This window comes from Aptenodytes forsteri, unplaced genomic scaffold (genome assembly GCF_000699145.1).
Source record: "Aptenodytes forsteri isolate BGI_AS27 unplaced genomic scaffold, ASM69914v1 Scaffold267, whole genome shotgun sequence".
In the NCBI taxonomy this organism is placed as follows: Eukaryota; Metazoa; Chordata; class Aves; order Sphenisciformes; family Spheniscidae; genus Aptenodytes; species Aptenodytes forsteri.
Genome location: NW_008794173.1, coordinates 3,720,708 through 3,741,034, shown reverse-complemented (window position 1 = coordinate 3,741,034; position 20,327 = coordinate 3,720,708). Strand labels below are relative to the sequence as shown.

The following is a 20,327-nucleotide window of genomic DNA, read 5'->3' as shown; positions in this document are numbered from 1 at the left end:
GTGGTGCTCAGTTGCCAACTGAGGTTAAACCACGACAGTCCTTCAGACTGGCTACTGGCCTACACAACTTAGAAGGAGATCTTTCACATGTAGTCCCACCCCTGTCCAGGAATCCCTGAGAGTGTTTCTGTCATTTTCCAGAGACCCTTTGCTGGAGTAACAAAGGGTTTTTTTAAAGTAATTGAAATGGGTCAGAGCTTTCCCAGTATCTGCTTACGCTGAGCCTCTCCCAGCCAGGCAAGTGCATTTTCAGCAGCTCCAAACTGAGGCCCATTTTAAAAACCGCAGGCATGATAGTAACTATGTGATAAATCTGATTTACTGTAAAGTGCTGTCAGCTCAGGCTTGGCTCTAAAAAAAAAAAAAACCCAACACAAAAACCCCCAACAAAACAACTCAAAACCAATAGAAATAATTCCTTTAGAAATTATAGTAGTGATAGCCTTGCTTTTAAACAGATAAGTAGCCCCTGGCAGAACTTGGCATCTCTGAAAATACTGCAGCACTCAGAACCTAAAATACAGAAGATGGAAAAATTAGACTTACCTAAAATCAGTTGTGCTAGCTTTTCAGTGGCCACACTGAGAGGAAAGCACACTCTTCCCTTTTTAATAAGTGATTGATTTATTGATAATAAAGTGCATCTGAGATATACTCAGAATGGTAGATTTTATAGGCAGTAACCTAATAGCTTGAACCAGCTGTTTGTAGCTGCACATTAAAACTTTGACCTTGGGCTTTCATGCTACTCTCCCTTCCCCACCTTGGCTTTCTTGTAGCAGCCACAGCAGCATCCTTGTCTTGAAGGAACTGTGATGTGTTTTTTGCTGTTACCCATGTTTACCCACTTGGTAATTTTTTCTTTCCTGTTTTTCACTTATTTTGGACATTTTATAGCAAGAGGTGGTCGCCTTGTGTAGTAGTGTTCCCTGAGGTTTAAGAAGCATTCATTCATTGCTGGAAATGGTATACGAAATGGTATTCTTTAGAGAAATCTTTTTTTCCCTTATAAAATGAAAACTGAACATTTTAAAAGACATCATATACAGAAAGTGTGCTGCAGGAATTTGAAGTGTATGGAATGTTCCCAGCTACCTCCTCTGAGGATTTCTTCAGCACTTGTTAATTAGAAAACGCCTGTCAATAGAAAAGGTCTGCCAGTTTTCACATATATTAAACAGCATATTATCTCCAAAGTTAAAAATTGTTTGATAGACCATATTAAGTGTTGATCAGCCTGGGAACATCTAATGTCAGTGAAACTTGCTGAGATGATTAATTATTCTTCTTCAGGGTAACTAAACCATATGGCAAAACTAACTTCTATAACTGAGGAATTGCTCTGAGGCACTGAGTGGGGAAACAATCCTATTTAAAAGGAACACTCAAGGCACTTAATGTGTCTTGATGGTATTGAGAAGGATGAATGTCAGTGGAAAACATACTCATTTGTTTATAACAAAATAACATTCTAGTGAAATATTGACATGCTCTAACCTCTTTGAAAGTACAAGAAGTGATATGAATAACTCAATGCACTCAGTAACTGCATTAATTGCAAAAATCAGTAAATCTATTTTTTAGACCTATGAACAGGAAATCAGACTTCTAGTAAAGTTCCCTGGGAGCTACGTGACAATGTTGCTCTGGGTTTAGCCCAGATGCATAATTTTGTGTGTCATACAGGTCAAAGATTTAAAAAGGGAATCTATCTATATACAAATCATCCTTCCACTTCAGTAGCAAAAGTTTTATGTATAAACATGTGCTCACCACCAGCATGCAAGAAGATTGTGCCTAGAAAAATATCCTTTGATATTAATTCATTTATTTTTCTTTAGCTTGAGTTGGTTTTATGTTTTTCACTCTATTACAGTATGTTTGCACAACCAATGATACCCAGAGTTGACTATTGATGTTTATTGAATCATTCATATCAAATAAACACTTTTGGGAGTCTAACCACGGAAAGTAAAAGCATTCATTTGAGAGGAGAGAAATCAGAAATTCTTATTGGAAGAAAAGGATGTCTGCTTGTTTCATTTTTAAATGTCTGAGGCGAAGGCATGATTTCAAGTGGCATGACTGAAATGTGGACACACCGGGGTGGGAGTTCTAGTATGGGGTGTACGCAGTCAGGTTCACAACTTGCGGTTGAGATGCTCTGGGATGCATTAACCCTTTGCACTGTGCAGCCTCTTAGATGAAAAAGGTTTTTATGTGCCAGTTCCAAGTCAAACTATGAAGTTAGTCATCTAATCTGTTCCAGTTGGAACAGTTCCTATCTCTGTTTAGTGCTTACTGTCTGGACAGATTGTAGTGTGCAAGGGTTCAGGTCTCATTAATGTATCATATAGAATTGAAAACCTATTCAATTTCATTTTGAAATAATTGGCATATTTTGTTCTTTTTTCTCCCTCTCAATTTACTGATTTCACTGACATGAGAGGAAACCATATAATTATTCCACTGTAGTAGCATCAGAACAGATACTTAAGAGCCTGTTATAGTCATTTGGGAATAGAAAATTGGACACACATAGTGGGATTATTCTAGGGTCTGGGCCCGTAAGGAAATGAGCACTCTTAACTTCCTAAAGTGGGGGAGCTGAAGACTCTCAGTACTTGCCTGTCCCATTCAACTGGGTCCTTTATTTCCTTTACTTTAAGTGTGTGACAAAGCCATTAACTTAAATGGGAACATTAACGCACTGAAAGATGGGTGCAGAGGTCAGCAGCAGGAAACCAAAAGGGAGTGAACAGAATCTTTTAGTGGTCTGGCAGTTTACTTCACCAAATGTAAATGATACACAATTATTTTCTCATTCCTCTGTTTCACTCTCCCATGCTGATCTCTTTCCTGGGTGCTGACGTTTTTCTTCTACCCTGTCTTTGCTAACATTTTCTACTAAATCAAGCAACAAGCTGCCTTTGTTACAGGTGAAAGACTCCTGAAAGTTGCAGGGGCCTGCATCATCTGGGCTGTCAGAATTCCAGTGCCTTTTTCCAGGGTGCTGGCGTTTCTCACCATATCGGTCATTTAGGTCTACCTCATCATTCCAGCCTCTTTTGCTAGGATGCTGGCGCTTGTACATCAGATACCTTCTGCCTGGATGCTGTCTTTTGGATAACTCATTCAAGTAGGCTAGCTGTGCATTTGGGATGTCAGCATACTGATCCGACAATGACCTTCTGCCAGGATGCTGTTGCTTTTTCAGCTGCACATAGCCATCAAGGTCATCTTCTATCTCTCTTTTCCCTGGATGCTGCCTCTTCTGAATGTCTCCATAAGATGTGTCTTCCTCAACATGTCTTCTTCCAGGATGCTGTCTCTTCTCCAGGTCACTTAGGTACTTTTTCCCAGGGTGTTGTCTTTTGGAAAGCCATTCGGGCAGAGGGGCATTTGATTCTGTCCAAGGAAAAGAGTAATGTTAATGAGCCCCCGTAATCCTCACTAAGGAAGTTGAAATGGGAATTTGTGGAGTTCTGTGGTGCAGGATCATAATCTGTTGCTCATGATGCCCATTTAATTTCACAGTTAAGTGTATGGTCTTGAATTTGATCACTCTGGATGGCATCTGTCAAAACAGTTCTGGCACATTTTTAGCAAGGATGGATTGATACATAAGGAACTAGCTGCAGCCAAAGGGGAAGACATGCAATGACAAAGCCTAATGTATTAATTCAGGTAAATGTGTCAGATTCAGGTAAAGGGAGGTGAGTAAAAGATGCTGAGCAGCTGGAAGAAATAAGCTGCAGAAGCTGAGTATGGGGAAGAGCTGGAAATCGGCATGAGACAGGGAAAGGATAGGGCTGAGACACAAGTAGAAGCAGGGATGTGGACATTTGAAAGCCAGCTCAGTATTTCCAGCTACCAATCATAACTCTATTAGTATCTCTTACTCATTCTTAAGCTCTTTTTAATATTTCAGGTCTGGGATCGACATGACCAACTCTCAGTGTTCATGTGAAGAGGGAGGAAGGCTTTTTCTATGGGCACTTGGGGACAGCTCCTCTTTCCTGAAAGGGCTCTGTGCTCCTTGTTGGTGGCAGGCACCTATGTGCTGCTTCTTGCAATCCCTGAGTCTGATTTGCTTTCACTGCTGTGACTAGTGAGAGCAGAGCATCTGCAAGCTAGGAGGTGGCAGACACTAGAGCAGCCTCTGCATTCCCAGCCATGGAAAAGCCCACCTCTGTTAGGGTGTTAGAAACCAGTGGGTTGAGGTAGTAGGTGAATGGCAGCACTCCCACCTCCAATTAACATTAGGTACAGGGTCCACAACTGGGGAATGTCCTCCACGTGTCCTCTTAGAGCTTCCCTAGAGAAGTACTTGCCAGATGGGCAAGTTTTCTGTGACAGGCTTCTACCTTCTTATTATGCAGCAGCTGCTTAGTGATGGTACAGCATTGCCTAAGCGGGGAGATCTTAGAGAAGAAAACGCCTTTTGAGAACTCTGTGTCAGTGTATTGCAGCAGACCTCCTATCCTTCCCCTCCCTTTCGAGTAGTAAATATATACATTAGAACCTGGGAACTATACATTGGATCTTATGATCTCAGCCAAGTACTATGCCAACATCACCAGATGGATGTCCCCAGTGTTATATATACCTTTATTCATCTCGTCTTCCTTTTCAGCTTTCTTGAGGACAGACTGAAGAATGATGCTTTCGGATCTCTGCAGGATATCATCCAGGGTACTTCTTCCCATGTTCTCACTTCCCTCTGGAAGGGGCTGCCCATCGTTGAGGCAAACACCACACAAGGTCAGGCAGAGGAGCAGCAGTGGCAGCTGGATAGGTGGCATTATGGGATGGGAGTTCCTGCAGCTTCCATGGGAGAGAGAACAAGAGGGGAGGAGGATGGAGCAAACAAACCTAGCAATAATAGCTATATTTCCAGACGCTGAAAAAGAAATACGGCACTGCTGAAGGGATTGCAGTCTCTTATGAGGGTCCTTCCTCATTTCTGTTACTAACCTCTCAGTTTATTTTATATTCTTCAAAGAATCTGTAAATTCTTCATAATTAAAACCAGGCACTTGTTCATTTTTCTGGCAGAATAAATATGAACATTTTAAACACCTAAATTCCTGATGCACAGATGGTTCTGAAAGCCAGTGATTTTGCTTTGCCTTCTGCCAAGAGGCAAAAATAATTTCCCTCTTGAACTCTGTGTTAACTGTTGCCCCACATAAGGTACACATACATATACCTGCACTAACAATCTCTACCAGGCAATTCCCTTTGCTAAGGGTTCATTTTAAAATAACACTGGGATTTGCAGCACTTTCATTCCACCTTTAGTTAAAGCCCGACTTTAATAGTCCATTAGTTCTTTAATTATTTCTATACATTTAAAGTAGCCGTGTGTCTGTATATTTCTCAATATAATAAGATAGCTATGCTCCATTTTTCAGGGAGATTTCTTGCATTGGGGAAGCACCTCATATTTTTTTCAGATACAATAATAATAATCATATCCTCTATTACCTCTTGCCCAGATAACAAGTGTTTTTCTATTTCTTCTAGCTAGCACTGGAATTCCTGACGCACTTATCATGGATTTATTTTCCAGTAAGCAGAGTTCCTTCAATAGAATGGAATACATCTTTAATACTAGTATAGCAGTCACTTAGCTTAATTATATCTTCAGAACATAAAAGAAATGCACAATTTTACAAAGTTCTACAAATTTTTAAAATAGTAAGTTTATTACCTCTCTTATTGGCAGGTTTCTATCCTTCTGATGAAGTCCTTGGATAACAGTCCTAACAGTATCACATAGGCTATTTGGCTCAGAGAAATCTTTAGAAGGAAAGTTAGAATCAGCTACAAAGGAAATGATTTGGTAAATTACCTGGTTTGTAGTTTCAGATTTTTGCTTGATGCATCTGCCAAGAGATTGTTCAGTCCTTTAAAGCTGTTTGCACATCTGAGCTTCAAAGTTGCCCTTTTTCTGCTACAGACACACACAGTACACAATAGAACTGTTGCTAAGTTCTCTTTGGATGGCTTGTGTCTCCGTACTTATACCGTACTGCCTCTGAACCCTTTATGCAAATAGCTGTGAGGTAATTTAGGTGATGTGTTGTTTTTTTTTTTAGTGATGTCACAGATCTGCATTTTGAATGCATTGTAAAACTTTGATAGTTATTTGCTGACCTCCCTATATCCATGCTTGACTCCCAGAAATTGCTATTTTTCCATTCTCTGAAGAGATTATGTTGAATTTTATGTAACACAGCATAGAGAAAAGGAGGTTTTTCTCTGCTTAACAAAAAGAAGCTTATGTATCCTCTATTAAGCAAGCACTGTGGAGTAAATGCAGAGAGGTAGGTAATTTATTAAGCTAAGGAAGAAAAACAATGAAAAAAAAAGTAATGGATTGTATTTAAATAAGTTTATACCATGGGTTCTTATTCTGAATGACACTATACAGTTTTTGGCTCACAATTCCGTATTTTCTTGGCATAGGGTTCCATAAAAAGTAAAATAGAATATGAGACGCATAGCATTAGATATTAAAACATCGTTACGTTGCTGCTATGTGTTTCAAAAAGCATTGTACTATTGTAACTAGGAATAAGAGTTCCTCTCTTTAACCCACCTGTCTATTTAAGGTATTCTTCCACACAGTACTACTAAAACCAGATCATGCTGGGGGCACAGATAAAGAGCTAGTGATTCTTTGATAATCTTAGTGGTCCTGATGATAATATGTAGGACTAAAACTGGAGTACGAATTGCTCACAGTATTGAAGCAATTCAGGATTCTTGTGTTGTTACTACGTGGAAGGTTTCAACCAAGTGAAGTCAATGTTTTTCTGCTTTCCCATTTACTACCATTGTCATGAACACAAAACCACCTTTGTATGTCCTTCTCATCACACTGCCATCAAGGTGTTGAAATTAAAATTTGTCTTCAGCAGTAAATAGCGACAAAAACCAACAACCTGTCATCATGGCTTGAGAACATCTTTCTTGGTAGAATACTGGCATTTTAGTAGCTCTCTAGGGTGCTGTGCCACAGTCTGAGACAGAAGGCGTTTTGGGGATACTCTTAAAAACACTGCACTTAAAAGTAGATCAGTTATGCTTATAGGTAATGTGGATCCTTATGTGGCCTGTAAAATTTCCTTAAGGCAAAAGGCATTTTGTGTCTGAACAGATGATGGAAATACCATATAAAACTAAAAAGGGGTGAAGTCAGTTGTTCTCTATCAACGTGACTTACTACCCATCAGAATTTAACAAAAAATGGTCATCTTACAGAGGTTTTTTTCCCCACCCCATTCAATTTTATATGATGGATGAGAAAATACACAAGAAGAATCTTGTTTTCAGTTTTTTAGGAAATGAAAACTGACTTCTTTGGGGTGACTTCAGTGGAATGCAGCCGTTACCTCAGTCTTATTCCATGAGAGTGTGGTCATCTCCTGAATTTTGTCTTAATATCTCAGGAAGAATGTATCAGTAATTGTATATAGATGTGCTTTTTGATATTAATTACTCTGATTTAATTTGAGAAGAGTCTTAGGTGTCGGTGCACTTGTTCCAGATTTGCAGTGGGGACAGAGATGGGGGCTTACAGCATTATAACTGCATTTGTAGCAATTATATTTAAAGCAGAATATATTTTCCTTCTTGTTTGGATTTCTAAGGGAGTTTGAGATATCATGCACCTTATGTGCAGAACACATCTATGGCTTTATGAAGATGATGTCTTTGCCATTCTAAGACCATGTCAATATTGTTTTCCTGAGCAGGCATCAGAACCAAAGATCTGCAAGGCAATTAAATTCAAAGATCAACAGGCAATTTACTAGAGTGGGCCAGTAAACAATGACTGGGCAACTAATAGTCCCTCATCCAAAGCAAAGACCCCTGTAAAGACAGTTCCTATGTATTTTTAGCTTTAAGCAATGCATTAGGGCTTTCCAGGAGTCTAAAGAATGCTGGAAAGTGTTTTAAATGCTTTCATTAATAACAGAGTTGCTTGTTTAACAAAGCAATAGCTGTCTGTAGCTTAGCCCCAGATTTGCCCTAACAAAATGCCTAATCCAGAGTCCACTGAAATCAGCCAGATTTCTCCTTTAATTTAAGTGGGCTTAGCCTTAGAACTTGTCTGTCTCTGACTTGAAATGATCCACTTATTGAATTGAATTTTAAAAAATCCTCTCACACTTTGAAGCATGGCTCTTGAAAAACATAGATGGGAAAAGAGAAGGTTAAACAGCTGAAACACTTTCACATATACAAAATCATATAAGCAAATTAACTCAAGGAACAGCTAAAAATCTGATATTAAAAATAGCCTCCCATATGAATGTATTTAATCTTAGCACTGAGTGAAATGAGTCAGATTTCACTTGTGATACAGCAGTTGACATTGAATTTCTCAGCTACCTAGAAATGATAGGATAGTTAAGACTTATGCTTTGGAACTTTGTATGACTGCAATTTAATAAATCTGCATTTGCCACATATCTCCAATGTGAAAATCCTCATGATATGTAATTATGAGCTGGAAATAATTCTTAGCATGTCGTTCTCCCTCCAGTCTGAAATTAATTTGGACAGCATAGAAGGCTTGCATGTGTAGCTCCACCTTAGATACAGCAGGAGCTGCTCCATGCAGAAGCCTCTTACTGAGTCTTGTAATGCATGTGCAGTAATGGCCAAATGCATGAGACTGTGCAGTCAATGCCCAGTCTGTCACCTAACCCTTGGTAACTTTCTTTTTAAGACTCTCCAACCATCACGAACCAAACTGTGCCCCCTGATTTCTCTGGAGAAGCTAACAGGTCTTCTTCTCCATTATACTATTTCTAGCATAGTCAAATACTAATGCCATATATTTGGGAACTGCTATTGCATCAGTCACAGTGAACCTCATAAGGAACTACATTTAATTCACACTAGCTGCTTGGCATTTCCTGGGTGAAGTAACTCCTTAAGATCTCTTATGATACGACACTTGAGTTTAAAAAATTAATATATTGACCTATAAATTAAAGTGGGCATTGATGGAATGGGAACTGCATTTTTAAACATGTCTTTAGAAAAGTGAAACAGAACAGTGATGTTGTTAAGAATTCTGTTGCTGGCTCCCTACAATGCTTTCTTGATTAGCTGCTGAAGCCAAGCATGCCTTTTAAAGAAATAAATAAATAAATAAGGGATGTTTTCATCATGTGGTTGAAGGCTTCAGTAATTCTGAATAGCTTCTTAATCTTACTTCGTTACATTTCAGTCCCATAATCTCTGTACTTAACAGTTACCAATACCCCCATCCCAGACACAGCTAGCGTCAGTCTCTGGTTAAAATGTTGTCCAGCTATCATCCTATTCAATTTAGCATTCACATTTAATCAGAGAGGCATGAGGTGACTTGATTACTGCATTTATGTCCTTACACACTGAGAAGATAACAACAGGGTGTTTTCTGTATTTATGCTGGTAAAAGCGTAAGAAGTACCTGGAAGCTGAGGTTTAATAAATTTAATTGAATTCAGATTCCTAGCTATGATGATAATTAAACATTGATGTAATTTTCCATATGTAGCCTTGGTGTTGCTTGGAGATTTAGAAATGAAATTCATTTTCTTTTGGCAGGACAAATGTTTTACTAAGACATTTGAGGAAAAATATTTAGGGTGAGGAAAGTGTTTTCCTCTGAGAATGCAAGAATCTTGGTGGCAGTGGAGAGAGATTCTGCTCTGTGGGCCAGGATCATCAGGGCATCTCAGCAACAAATTCTTTGTCTTCATAGGAGTACTGAGATCCATGTTTCCCCAGCATGTAGCAGTCAGCTCTGGGAACAGAAATACTTTAGTCTAACAATTTTTTTTTATCTGATTTAAAGTACCTGGGTGAAAATGGATTAGATCAGATTTAGCTAATGGTCCTTTCTGTTCCTCTGAAAGTAGGAACCACCCAGCAATGAACATCTATGTTCTAAGACTGTAATGCAGTTTTCATAATAAGTGTGCTTAGAAACAGAAATATTACAAAGAGAGTACTGAAATAAGTACAAAGAGTGTCTTGGGCCTGCATGCCTGGCTACAGCAGCAACGTGATTTCAGATTCACAAACGAGGAATAGGGCATCTCCAAAGAAGTTGTGGGGTTTGTTTTTTTTTGTCTGGGCAGACTTCTGGACCACCGGCACCTGGTCAGAACAGGAGTAGTAGCTCCAAATTGGCTCCTAGACATTGTAATGAGTTCCTGGTTACTGGTACAGGTGTTCTACATGGCATAAAAATGCATGCAAATCCCTCATTCCAGCAGGTAGGGGCTAGGAATTCCCTTTCTCTTAGGAATACCCTCTATGCCAGAATGAATAGGAGTACAATCCAATGCTAGGTCAGAAATCCTACACTGTTTCCTACACTGTTCAGGGACTCCTTTCCCATAGGAGACAACTCAAAGGGGAGGCTTTCTGAGTGTTTTGGATCCAAAAGTCAGGCTCAGTGGAATTCAGGGTGAAATTTGGCTTGTATTCTCATTCATTTTATAATCATAATTTCATAAAAGAAGTTCCCTTATCTGTTGACAGAAACTGAATGTCAAAGATTATTCATGGGAGCACATGAAAGTGAGGTCATCCTGTTTTCATTCTCATTAAAATCTGCTTCTTGACACCTTTGAGCTGAGGACTCCCTTTAGAGAACAGGGATGAAATCCTGTGTTACAACTACATCCCCATGCAAAGCTCAGTAGGTGCAAAATTATATCCAGAGTGCAATGGCCAGGACTTCCAGCCAAGCATCTGGCCCTTTGCTCAGACTTATTTTTGTCTTATTTTGGACTGATTTAATAAAGCTTTAATGTTTAAAGGAAGAAATTTAAATTTAAGCACTTCAAAGGGTCTTTTGTTTCATAACAATGTCCTTTTCTTATTTCACAGCTGGAAAACTGTCCCTTTTTAATATGCTATCTTTCTTTTTAGAATTCTTTTTTGCTTTTTTTGGCCACATTTTTTCTATTTAATTTTCCCCACAGGTGATTTTTCTATTTAAAAGATTTCTGGAGGTTTATTTTGTAAGTGTTAATGCCTTTTCTTCCCACTCATTGCACAATTACTCATGACACTGTGAGTTGAATTCATGGGTAGGAGGGAGAGTTTCTTTTCTCAAACTCCAGAGCCATCTTCCAAGCTGTACTTTTCTGTCTGTCACAAACCCACTGACACCCCACACTTGCCCAGAGCTTGTGTCAGCACAGGGTTTGGCTCCCAGTACGCATGTATGTCTGTGGTTGGTTCTAGAATTACACAGAGATGTCCAACTATCACATTTCACACCTAAATACAGCATTTCAGCACCACTGTGATCCTCAACCCCTTTGTTCAACTGCTGTCTTTTATCACAGGTGCTTCAAGTCCCTTGAGCTTCTGTATCAACTCTGTTGATGAAGTTCCTTATCTTTCTTTTAAACATTCTCAAGGGCACACCAGCTTCTGAAAGGGCTTCTAAATGGAGAAACTGACGGACAACTCCTTCAAACCCAGAGTCAGACCCTTATGTGCAAACTGTGAGGATTGAGGTTTGTGTTCCTCCTCTCTCCAACCTGCTGCTTGTTTGGATTGTTGGCTCAGCTCAGTCCCCATGTGTATGCAGGAGCCTTGGTCCTCTACTTGTGCTGAGTACTTGCCCAGCTCAATGTCAGTAGCAGTTGAGCCTTAGCATTAGGGCTGTCATCAGGCACACACCTATTGGTCCTTAAAAAGATCTTGAAGGTGAACAATGAGAAAATCTGCTGCTAACCCAAGTCTGATCTCTGTTTTAAAGAATATAAACACTCATGTTTTGTGCAATCAGTCAACTATGACAGCCTGGAGTTAGGCAGACAGTTCTCCTTGGCAGGTTTTTGCATTTTTACATCTTTCTTGGGACACCTTGCTCTGGTCACTGTCAGAGATGGGTAACTGAAGTACCTTGGTCTTCTTTAGTATAGTCATCCCTCTAGGAATCCTGAAATGTAGAAGTTGTTATGGAAACTGCTCTTCTTTTCTTGAACTATAGGATAAAAAAATATTGTGTGAAATTAATGTGTGGCCTGCTGTTGCATTTGTTACCAGTTTCACTGAGAGGTGCTGAATGTTTAAGTGGTTCGCTCTAGGTCACAGAGCTGTAGTGGCAGAGTCAGGAAGTCAGACCAGAATCCATTCACTTCTTCCATTCACTTAGCATTCCCTTATTAAAATAGCTTGGTTTTTTGGTAGTACATCACAAGACACACATCTTTCTCATTTAAAAGGTTGCCTACATGACATTACTTCTGTGTGCAAGGCTCAGAGAAATATCTCCACAGGCTACTTAAAGCATCCCATTAATTTTTATTAAGTGTACACTGTCACTGGGACTGTAGTTTCTGGCTTCTCATCTCTTTAACCAATTTTATCCTCTTGGTTATTTACTGAATTGTGTTTCTTGCAATGACTGCAAATCTAAGTTGTTCTGTCTGAACCTCCTCTTGTTAACAGTGTTGTAGATTAGGAATTACTTGTTTGCTAACAGAAATGAGAGGCAAATCAGCTCTTTTGTTTTCTGTGGAAAATCTAAAAGCACAGCTTACTTATATCACTCCTCCCAGTTTGTTCCTTGAATTGAACTAATCAGGGAGAAAATGACAGAGACGGGTATCAGTAATAGGTGGACAACTCTCTCTCTTCCTGTGTGATCCTTTCTAAAATGCAGCTTCTCATGCATCAGAATATGTAAACAGTTTGCCCTGCAGGAGGATGTACTGTATTTTTGTGAGAGGTATAATTCCTGCTTCTTTTCATCTTGATTTTAATAACATCAGAATGCCAGAGTGGGTACAGCCACAATGATCTTTATATGGTCCCTATTATTAGACCAATAGTACAGTTTTACAAGGCAGGCAAGCTTTCAGGAATACAGACCTTTCTTAGAACTGAGGAAAGGCATTTGTGTCTGAAAGTTTGTCTCTTCTTAGGACTAAAAAAGGACTTATGATCCCCCAAAACAGTCAGCTTTTCCCAGCGATAGAAGTCACTATAATAAAAGGTATTACACCTAACCTACAAATCTTGTATTAAATATTAATCATCCCTGGAGGCAGGGTTCCAAACAAGTTGTATCTACCTAGTCCTCAAAATTCGTTTGATAAGTAAATGGGCCTAGATAGTATTCAGTGGATTTAATGACATGTGAACTAAGTTTTAGAAATGCAGCCCGCTGTAGTCACAGCCAGCATTAGCATAAGTGAGCCCCTTTGCAGCAGACATACCCAGCTAGAGGAGCTTCACAATGGTCAGCAGCACAGCATGTCACAGCCCAGTTGGCTTTGTTGCAATTCATCAAAAAACAAAAACACTGAGGAATGATAACAGTTTTTCCATTCATTTTCAGTAGTTGGGAGTATAAAATCTAGGAGAGAAGATGAAGGCAACTTCTCTACCACGTTCTCTGTTTGTTCCAGCACTGAGCCCCAGCCACAGTGCTTGTGCTTCTGCTGTTGCTTAGTGCAAGCACCTGTGGTGGGAAATACTTGTTTCTGATACGAGCTCTGAGGCCTTTTGGGGGTAGCTGCTAGTTAAAGCCAGGTGAATGAATTGGCCTAGAGAATCTAGTGAAATCATTAGAAGCTCTACTGAAATCATTAGAAGCTAATGCTGAATGTCACTTGAAGTGTGACCTGAAAACGGTGAGGAACAAAAGTAAAGGGCCTCTTTTGAAGGCTCTGTAACTTTCAGTTGACACCCTCCTTCTCAAAAATTCCAGAAATGGCAAAACCTTCTGCTCTAACTGTAAGCCCTAGAGTTTTATAGTTTTGCAAACACAGAAGTGTTGAAGCTTAATCTTTTGAATTCCTTGAAACTAATAGAAAATCCTTTGAGGAAACTTAGTGCAGGGAGAGATTAGGTCTTCTGTTTTAAATAATGAATAGGACGAGTATTGAATGAGATGAGAACATTAATTCCTGTGCAGGGAAGCTCTTAATAGAATTACTGAGTAAATTCCACATGGAACGCACACAGCTCCCCTCACCAATTTAAATCCATAAAGGCCAGGGAAGGCTATTATATTAGAGGGAAAGGGGAGTATCCCACATAGCATTAAAACTCTTGCCAAAAGGAGTATAAATAACATGTTACTCATATCAGCTAAATTGTTCTATAGTTTCATGAGGAAGCAAAACCAAAGCATTATGACATTAATCCCACATACTGGTTTACTGACAGACTTTTCAATATTAAACAGCATATTACGGAGTCAGAACTTGACAGGCTTAATTGTATACTTAAGAGTCAGTCTAACTCACAGTTTGTTCCTTCTGGGATGGTGGCAGTTTGGAATTAAAGATGTCAGTGGATTCACTGTAATGTTTCTTTATTTTGTAATTATCTCCGCAATGTTTATGCAGGGTCATTTCTATAGTTTTCTAGTCAAGAGAACCCTGTGATTTGGGAAGAAAGTGGCCATCTTCAGAAAGAGTATCATTGTGCCCTGTCTCTTGTTTCAGGCACAGTCCAGGATCTTTCAAACCAAATAATGTCACTTAATGAAACAAGCAAGACCCTATGCCTCCAGGCACCAAAATAACCCAGCTGCCCAGCCTGTTGTTTTTTCACAGCTGCTAATGACAGCACTCGAGATTCTTGTTCACTTCCAACTGGGAATTAGTCATTGGACAAAGCAAATTTACAGCTCAGTATACCTTGCCAAAGTACTGTTTTTAAGCTAGGGTGAGTTTCATGATGTAGCAAGAAGAGACTCAGGGAAGTTTGATTTGGTGTGATAGAAATGGTGGACATGCAGCTTCCTTTTAAGAAGTAAGTCTGATTCACACTGTCAAGTAACTCGCAAAGTCAGTTGGAGGTTTGTAAATAGCAGGTCACTACTTCCCATAGGAGTAACATGCTAATTTGTTTCCTCTGTGCTGTTCCTTTACATTTGCTGCTAACACATCCTAATTATGATAGAGAAGCCATAATTGGTTGTGAAAGGGAGCAAATTTGTGAGTGAGAGAAGAGTTGATAAGAGATTTAGTGTTTGGCACAAAGTGCTTGAAAATGCTGGTTTGGATTTTAAAGTCACCAATCCTCAGCTTGCAGCTGGTTCTCCTGTCAAGTTCACTGGCAGCAATCAGCACAGCAATCAGCACAGAGCGTATTTGAAAATCCCACCTGCCAGTCCCTGCTTGTTCAGATGTCAGAGATACAAGGCTCAGAAGCTCCTGAAGGCTTGATATACATAATGCATGCCCAGTGGTTAGAGATCAGAGACCACAGTGGGAGCACAAATAAGAAGATGGAGTAAAAGCAGGATTAAAAGTTCCAGAAGTGGCCCTTGTGGCTGACTGTAGAACATCTTCCTCTTGAAATTCAGACATTTCTATAGCAGCTTCTAAAATGAAAGAATTTTATTTCTTATTGTTGCTTTCAATTGCTGTAAAAGACAGCTTTTCATTTTTATAGGTTATTCAGTAAAGTGACCTCAAGCCTTGCTTTAAAGATGCAGTGCAAATGTGATTTGCCTTCAAGTTGTCTATGTTGGTCTGAGGAGAAAGGGAAATGGGGCCAGTGGCAGGACCACAACAGCAAGGCAGCTGCATTTGTGCCTACCTATACACAACATCCAAGAGCAGCTATTCTTAATGGAGGTGCAACCTGGAATCAGATGTAGAGAGGAATTTTGAACAGGGATCTGGTGTTACTAACAAAGTTAATTTCAGGTACCAGTCATATCAGCTGATCTGCTTGAAATAGGTAACAGTTAGTTCAAGTATTGCTCCCTTCCCCTCTATTGTTTCTGTGTGCCTGTGAGTATGCATATGCATTACGTGTGTGTTTTTTGCTAATGAACTGTTCCTGACTTTTTTCTAGTGACTTTATTGTTCTTAGTAGTTACTAAGTTATTTTGTCTGCTCATTTTGTGAGGGCTTAAATTTGCTCACTATGTGTTATTCTTCCTGCAGTAATATTAGTCTTTTTATCTTTTAGGCTACTGGTTTTTAAGAGTTCTGTACCGCAGCAACAGTGAAGATCAGAATCCCATTACGGTAAGTACTATACAGAAGTAAAATTGAAACTGTCCATCCCAAGAGAGTTAGAATGAATTGTAGGTGTATATACATACACCTACATATGCACCTACACTTGTGTATATACATACACCTACACCTACCATACATATGTACATACACGTGTAGGGGTATGAAATGATTGAGCAAGTGAGAGGATGGAGTAATCACGTCAGTTGTGTTGGGCATAAATATCATATTTCAAGAGTTTTGGTAGCTGTAGATCATCATCAAGCTAATCAGGGCTAGGTTACAGTGGATTTGTAAGCTTTGCTGCAGTGTTTCAAAAGGACTTGGAAGAGACAGTCATTTTATCCTGGCAAGGATTTCTTCCCCCTTGTAAGGACAGGCTTATAAGAAAGCTGGTCACTTGGCATTACCAGTACGATGAAGACAACTGAAGTTTTTGCCCTCCGATTCCAGCATGGACCATTTATGGGAAGGTCTTCGCAAATGGTAGTGATACAGTTTACAGTTTCTGGTACTGTCCATTGGTCCCACTGTGTCTGCAAAGCATGGGGCAAAGAGAATAGTTAGGAGCTTTTTATTTCTGTCACTTGCACCCGTCACGAATGGCGCCAGTGAAACTGGAAGCTATTACTTAAAATCCAAGCCTTCACTGTATGAAAGGTATGGATTAGTGACTAGAAATCAACTGGGAAACGCTACAGCTTGTACTTGGCTAACCACAGAAGCCACCAGAGATCTAATACAGTGCTGAGATGTGCACATTGCGTAGAGCACAATAGGTCAACAAGTCCCTTCTTTGGAGGGTTGAGTGAATTACCTGGTTAATATGAGGAAAGTTCATAGAGTACTTGGTTTAGAACTGTTCCCCTGCCCATCACTCATAGTCATTTAGATGAAGCTTGGTGCACAACAGAGAGACTTGGGGGAGGGGGGAGAAGATCCCCACAACCAGTTGTCCAAGTAAGATGATTTTCATATTGAACTGCTAGCTACATAACAACAAAGACCTTTATGTAATTTGCATCTTTATAACTTTCATAGTCATTGTAATAACAATAGACTTCTCCACTGGTGCTTAATGGGTTTGTTTACAAGCAAACAGCATGAAGTGAGAATCAGTGGGCATTCAGCTGCCATTTGGGGGCAGAGATTATAATTAAAGCTGTTCTATAGGCCAAATATTGGACGTCATGCTTTATGGGACAATAAAGGCACATGTGTGACCAGTGAGGTATATGCTGAGACCAGGAGTAGTACTGGCTTTTAGAAATGGCTTCTGTGATCTTCTTGTGGCTTCCTCTTCACATCTGCCCAGCTGGCACACTCTCTGTGTCCCAAGGGAAGCTGAGTGAATGAACATGTAGCACTGGAGTAAAAGTTCCTTGAGTCATTTGATACCTGCTTCTGCTGAGAAAACCGTGAGGCACAAAGTCTATATGCTTCTCAACTCTTCTGTCACTCCCTTCCCCCCAGGCCTTTTCGGCTGAGCCTGAATATGAACAAAGGTACATTTAAAAGGAGTTAGAGAATAGTTTGCAGATGCAAACTACAGCAGCTGGTGTATTTTTGTAAGCACCAAGCTGGGAGGCCACATGGTCATTGGTTAGAATGGAGTCTGGGAATTGGGACAGCTGTATTCTATTTCTGTCTCTCCCATTGAATTGCTCTGTGACTCTTGGTGCATTAAGGCAGAAATCCAACTGTAGTTAAACTCAGAGTCAGACTTTTCATAGAAGGTAACTGAAATTAGGTAGACCCTTAAATACCTGAGTTTTGTGTTCCCTGTCCACAAATAAGCGATAGTGATACAATACAGTGACTTTTGATGCTTGTGATGTGCTTTGAAAGTCTCAGATGGTGACAAGAGAAGTCAAAAGCGTTGTTAATAGTTGGGTTTTTTTTTAGGAAGCAAGTAGAATTCACCAAGCCCAGTGGGCCTGGCATGCAAATTTAAGTCAGGAGAATGGTAAATAGAAAAGTTGTGTTTGATTAGACTCCAGTGAAGCTTTGGTGTGACTGTTTGTGATATGAACACTTTTCTTGGTTCATAAACAATGATGTAACATCCTGTTAAATGAGCAATTTCACAGGATTCTTTCTACAAACCACTGATGACTTTAATAAACAGTTTTCTCCTCCAGATTTCATTCTTTCCTTGTCTATAGCTGCTATCAGATTTGAAATGTTCTACATTGGCACCTAAATGATATGATGGAATTCTAGAATGCACTCCTGGAATGGCTGGTGATGGTCTTCAAATCCTTGAATGTAGACATAGCTGTAATGCATCAGTGATTTTCAACTTGTGGTACAAGACAATGCAGGGTTTGGAATGACTTCAAAGGGATGAGTAAAAGGTCATTAATGAAAGCAAGCCTTTTGTTAAATTTGCTCTGTGATGATCTATAGGTCACCTAGAAAATGCTTATAGATCTAAAAACTACAGAAAAGGTAAAGCAACCTCAAAAAGTAAAAAAGTATTCTTAGAAGTCCTTTTTAGATGTGCATTTCCATGATTCTGATTCAGAGGCTGTCATGGAAGATGCAGAGTTAAAATTTTCATAATATTATATTTTTGTAGTTATTATTGAAAAATGTGACCCAACATTTTGACATTTGAAATGGCTCATCAAGAACAAGAAGCTGATAGACTCTTTTTGAAATACTTTCTGGAAGGTCTCAGCAATAATCTGTGATTATTTCTGAGCCTCCGCTGCTCATGTTGAGTAAGTGAAGCTCAAGTCTTACTGCATGGAGAAATTACAGAAATGCCAAGAATTGCCTGATAAACAGGTAGTGCCATTGATCACACTGTACTTTGTAAACATAGTACCTTTGTCATTTGAATAACAAATGATCTCTAAGGCAACACCAGAGTAAATCTTACTGACCTTTTACAACTACTTGTGCTTTTATTGAAAACCAGTAACTCCATCTTCATTAGAATCACATTCCGTTCTGTACAGGGCCAGGTACTGAGCAAAGTAGTTGTATAAACACATACTTGCATAGGAAGAACGGAGGCATGTAGCAGTTTTCTTTACTTGAAGGTACATAGCATTGGTCAATACAGCCTGTAATGGGGAACTGAAAACCACTGCTAAATTGATAGTAAGTTAATGATACCCACATCTGTGAGTATGTTACATAGTTCAGCTGGAACTGGGTTATATTAAGTATTTGACATCTCCAGCTGAAGTTTGCTTCTATCAGTGATGGTTCAGGGGCTCTTTAACATGGTGCTGTGAAAAGAATCTGGAGACTTCAACTCAGCACACTGCCCTGGCCTTAGTTATGTATGCCTTTGTCACCTCTCTGACAGACAGGAGTAACTCTGATCTAGCTAAGCATGAGATGTTTAGAAAATTCTGCAGAATAAAGAGTTCTGTACATCCCTCATCGTTTCTGCCTATAAGCACATCACCACAGGTTCAGGGTCTGCCAGAGGTTTTCCAATAGTAAAAAGGTTGTCTAAGGCTCCTGGGTAAAGACTGGTATAAGACCTTGTGTAGATTTAAGAACAGAGATGATCTTGCAGAGAGCTGCTTAAACGCATTTACATTTTGCATTTCTGCCTCCTGTCTGTAGTGTGAGATGGGTGCCTAACTTAAAAAGTGTGCAGGAGTCCCAAGAAAAAGTGAAATTCCCCACTTAAACTGCTAGACCACCAGTGTTGATGACAGACAATGTGGATTTTGCCTTCCAGAAGCAAAGCTTAACATCCATTGTATTGGGGGCTAGAATTTGTCAACTGCTGTTAGCCCAGAGAGTAGACTTTAACTTGGTCTTACATAGGGAGTTTCATACAGCATATATGTAAAATGACATCAGATCAAGAGAGGGGAGTCTTGCAGTTGGCACTTTCTGAGCACTTGGACACAGCAGACTGCTTAGTTACTTGTGTTAAATCCATCCCAGCCAGACCCAGTACAGCAGTAGATACAGAGGAGCTCTGAACTATTGGTAAAGCTGGCTCTGAGTTAGCAAGTCCTTTTCCTGGCTTGTATAAAGAAGCCAGTTTTGCAAGTCAAGCCAGGTGCAATGTGCTCATTCTTTAGCGGACTTAAATTGCAAGGTTATTAAGTCCTTTTAGCCTCTGGTAGCTGCAGACCACTTAATTACAATGTCAGTGATCTATAGTAGTAGAGAGTTTGGGGACCTTATGAGGTAAAACAGTGTCTGATTACACAATAAATCATGGCTTATTTGGACTTCTGCTTCAGAATCCTGATTACATGGTGTTATTGTTTGGACCTTCCTAGTATAATAATTTAGCAGTCTGCAGGACTACAACAGTTTTGTTAC

General features: G+C 39.6%; 1 protein-coding gene and 1 long non-coding RNA gene across 3 annotated transcripts in view; one reads left to right on the top strand and one right to left on the bottom strand.

The window, feature by feature from the left end:
* LOC103902756 overlaps window positions 1-20,327 on the top strand; it is a 77,308-nt gene that overhangs the window by 10,356 nt on the left and 46,625 nt on the right. Inside the window, exons 2-4 of one of the 2 annotated variants that reach the window (XR_657802.1) lie at window positions 4,637-4,695; window positions 5,530-5,574; window positions 15,973-16,031. This is a non-coding gene — a long non-coding RNA (uncharacterized LOC103902756). The remainder of the gene's footprint in view (window positions 1-4,636; window positions 4,696-5,529; window positions 5,575-15,972; window positions 16,032-20,327) is intronic. The other variant, XR_657803.1, reaches the window with a different exon arrangement.
* Window positions 2,822-4,820, bottom strand: TRH (thyrotropin releasing hormone). Its single transcript, XM_009283840.2, has 2 exons — window positions 4,610-4,820; window positions 2,822-3,408 (listed from the first exon to the last, which is right to left on the bottom strand). The coding sequence occupies exons 1-2, from the start codon at window positions 4,803-4,805 to the stop codon at window positions 2,822-2,824; spliced, it is 783 nt and encodes a 260-aa protein (XP_009282115.1). The 5' UTR covers window positions 4,806-4,820.

Bases quoted from the DNA above. Each gene is read 5' to 3' on its own strand.
- TRH (XM_009283840.2), bottom strand. From the start codon at position 4,805: ATGCCACCTATCCAGCTGCCACTGCTGCTCCTCTGCCTGACCTTGTGT. The intron at 3,409-4,609 runs GTATATATAACA...TTCCTTGGACAG, and splicing joins GGAAGACGAGATGAATAAAG to AATCAAATGCCCCTCTGCCC.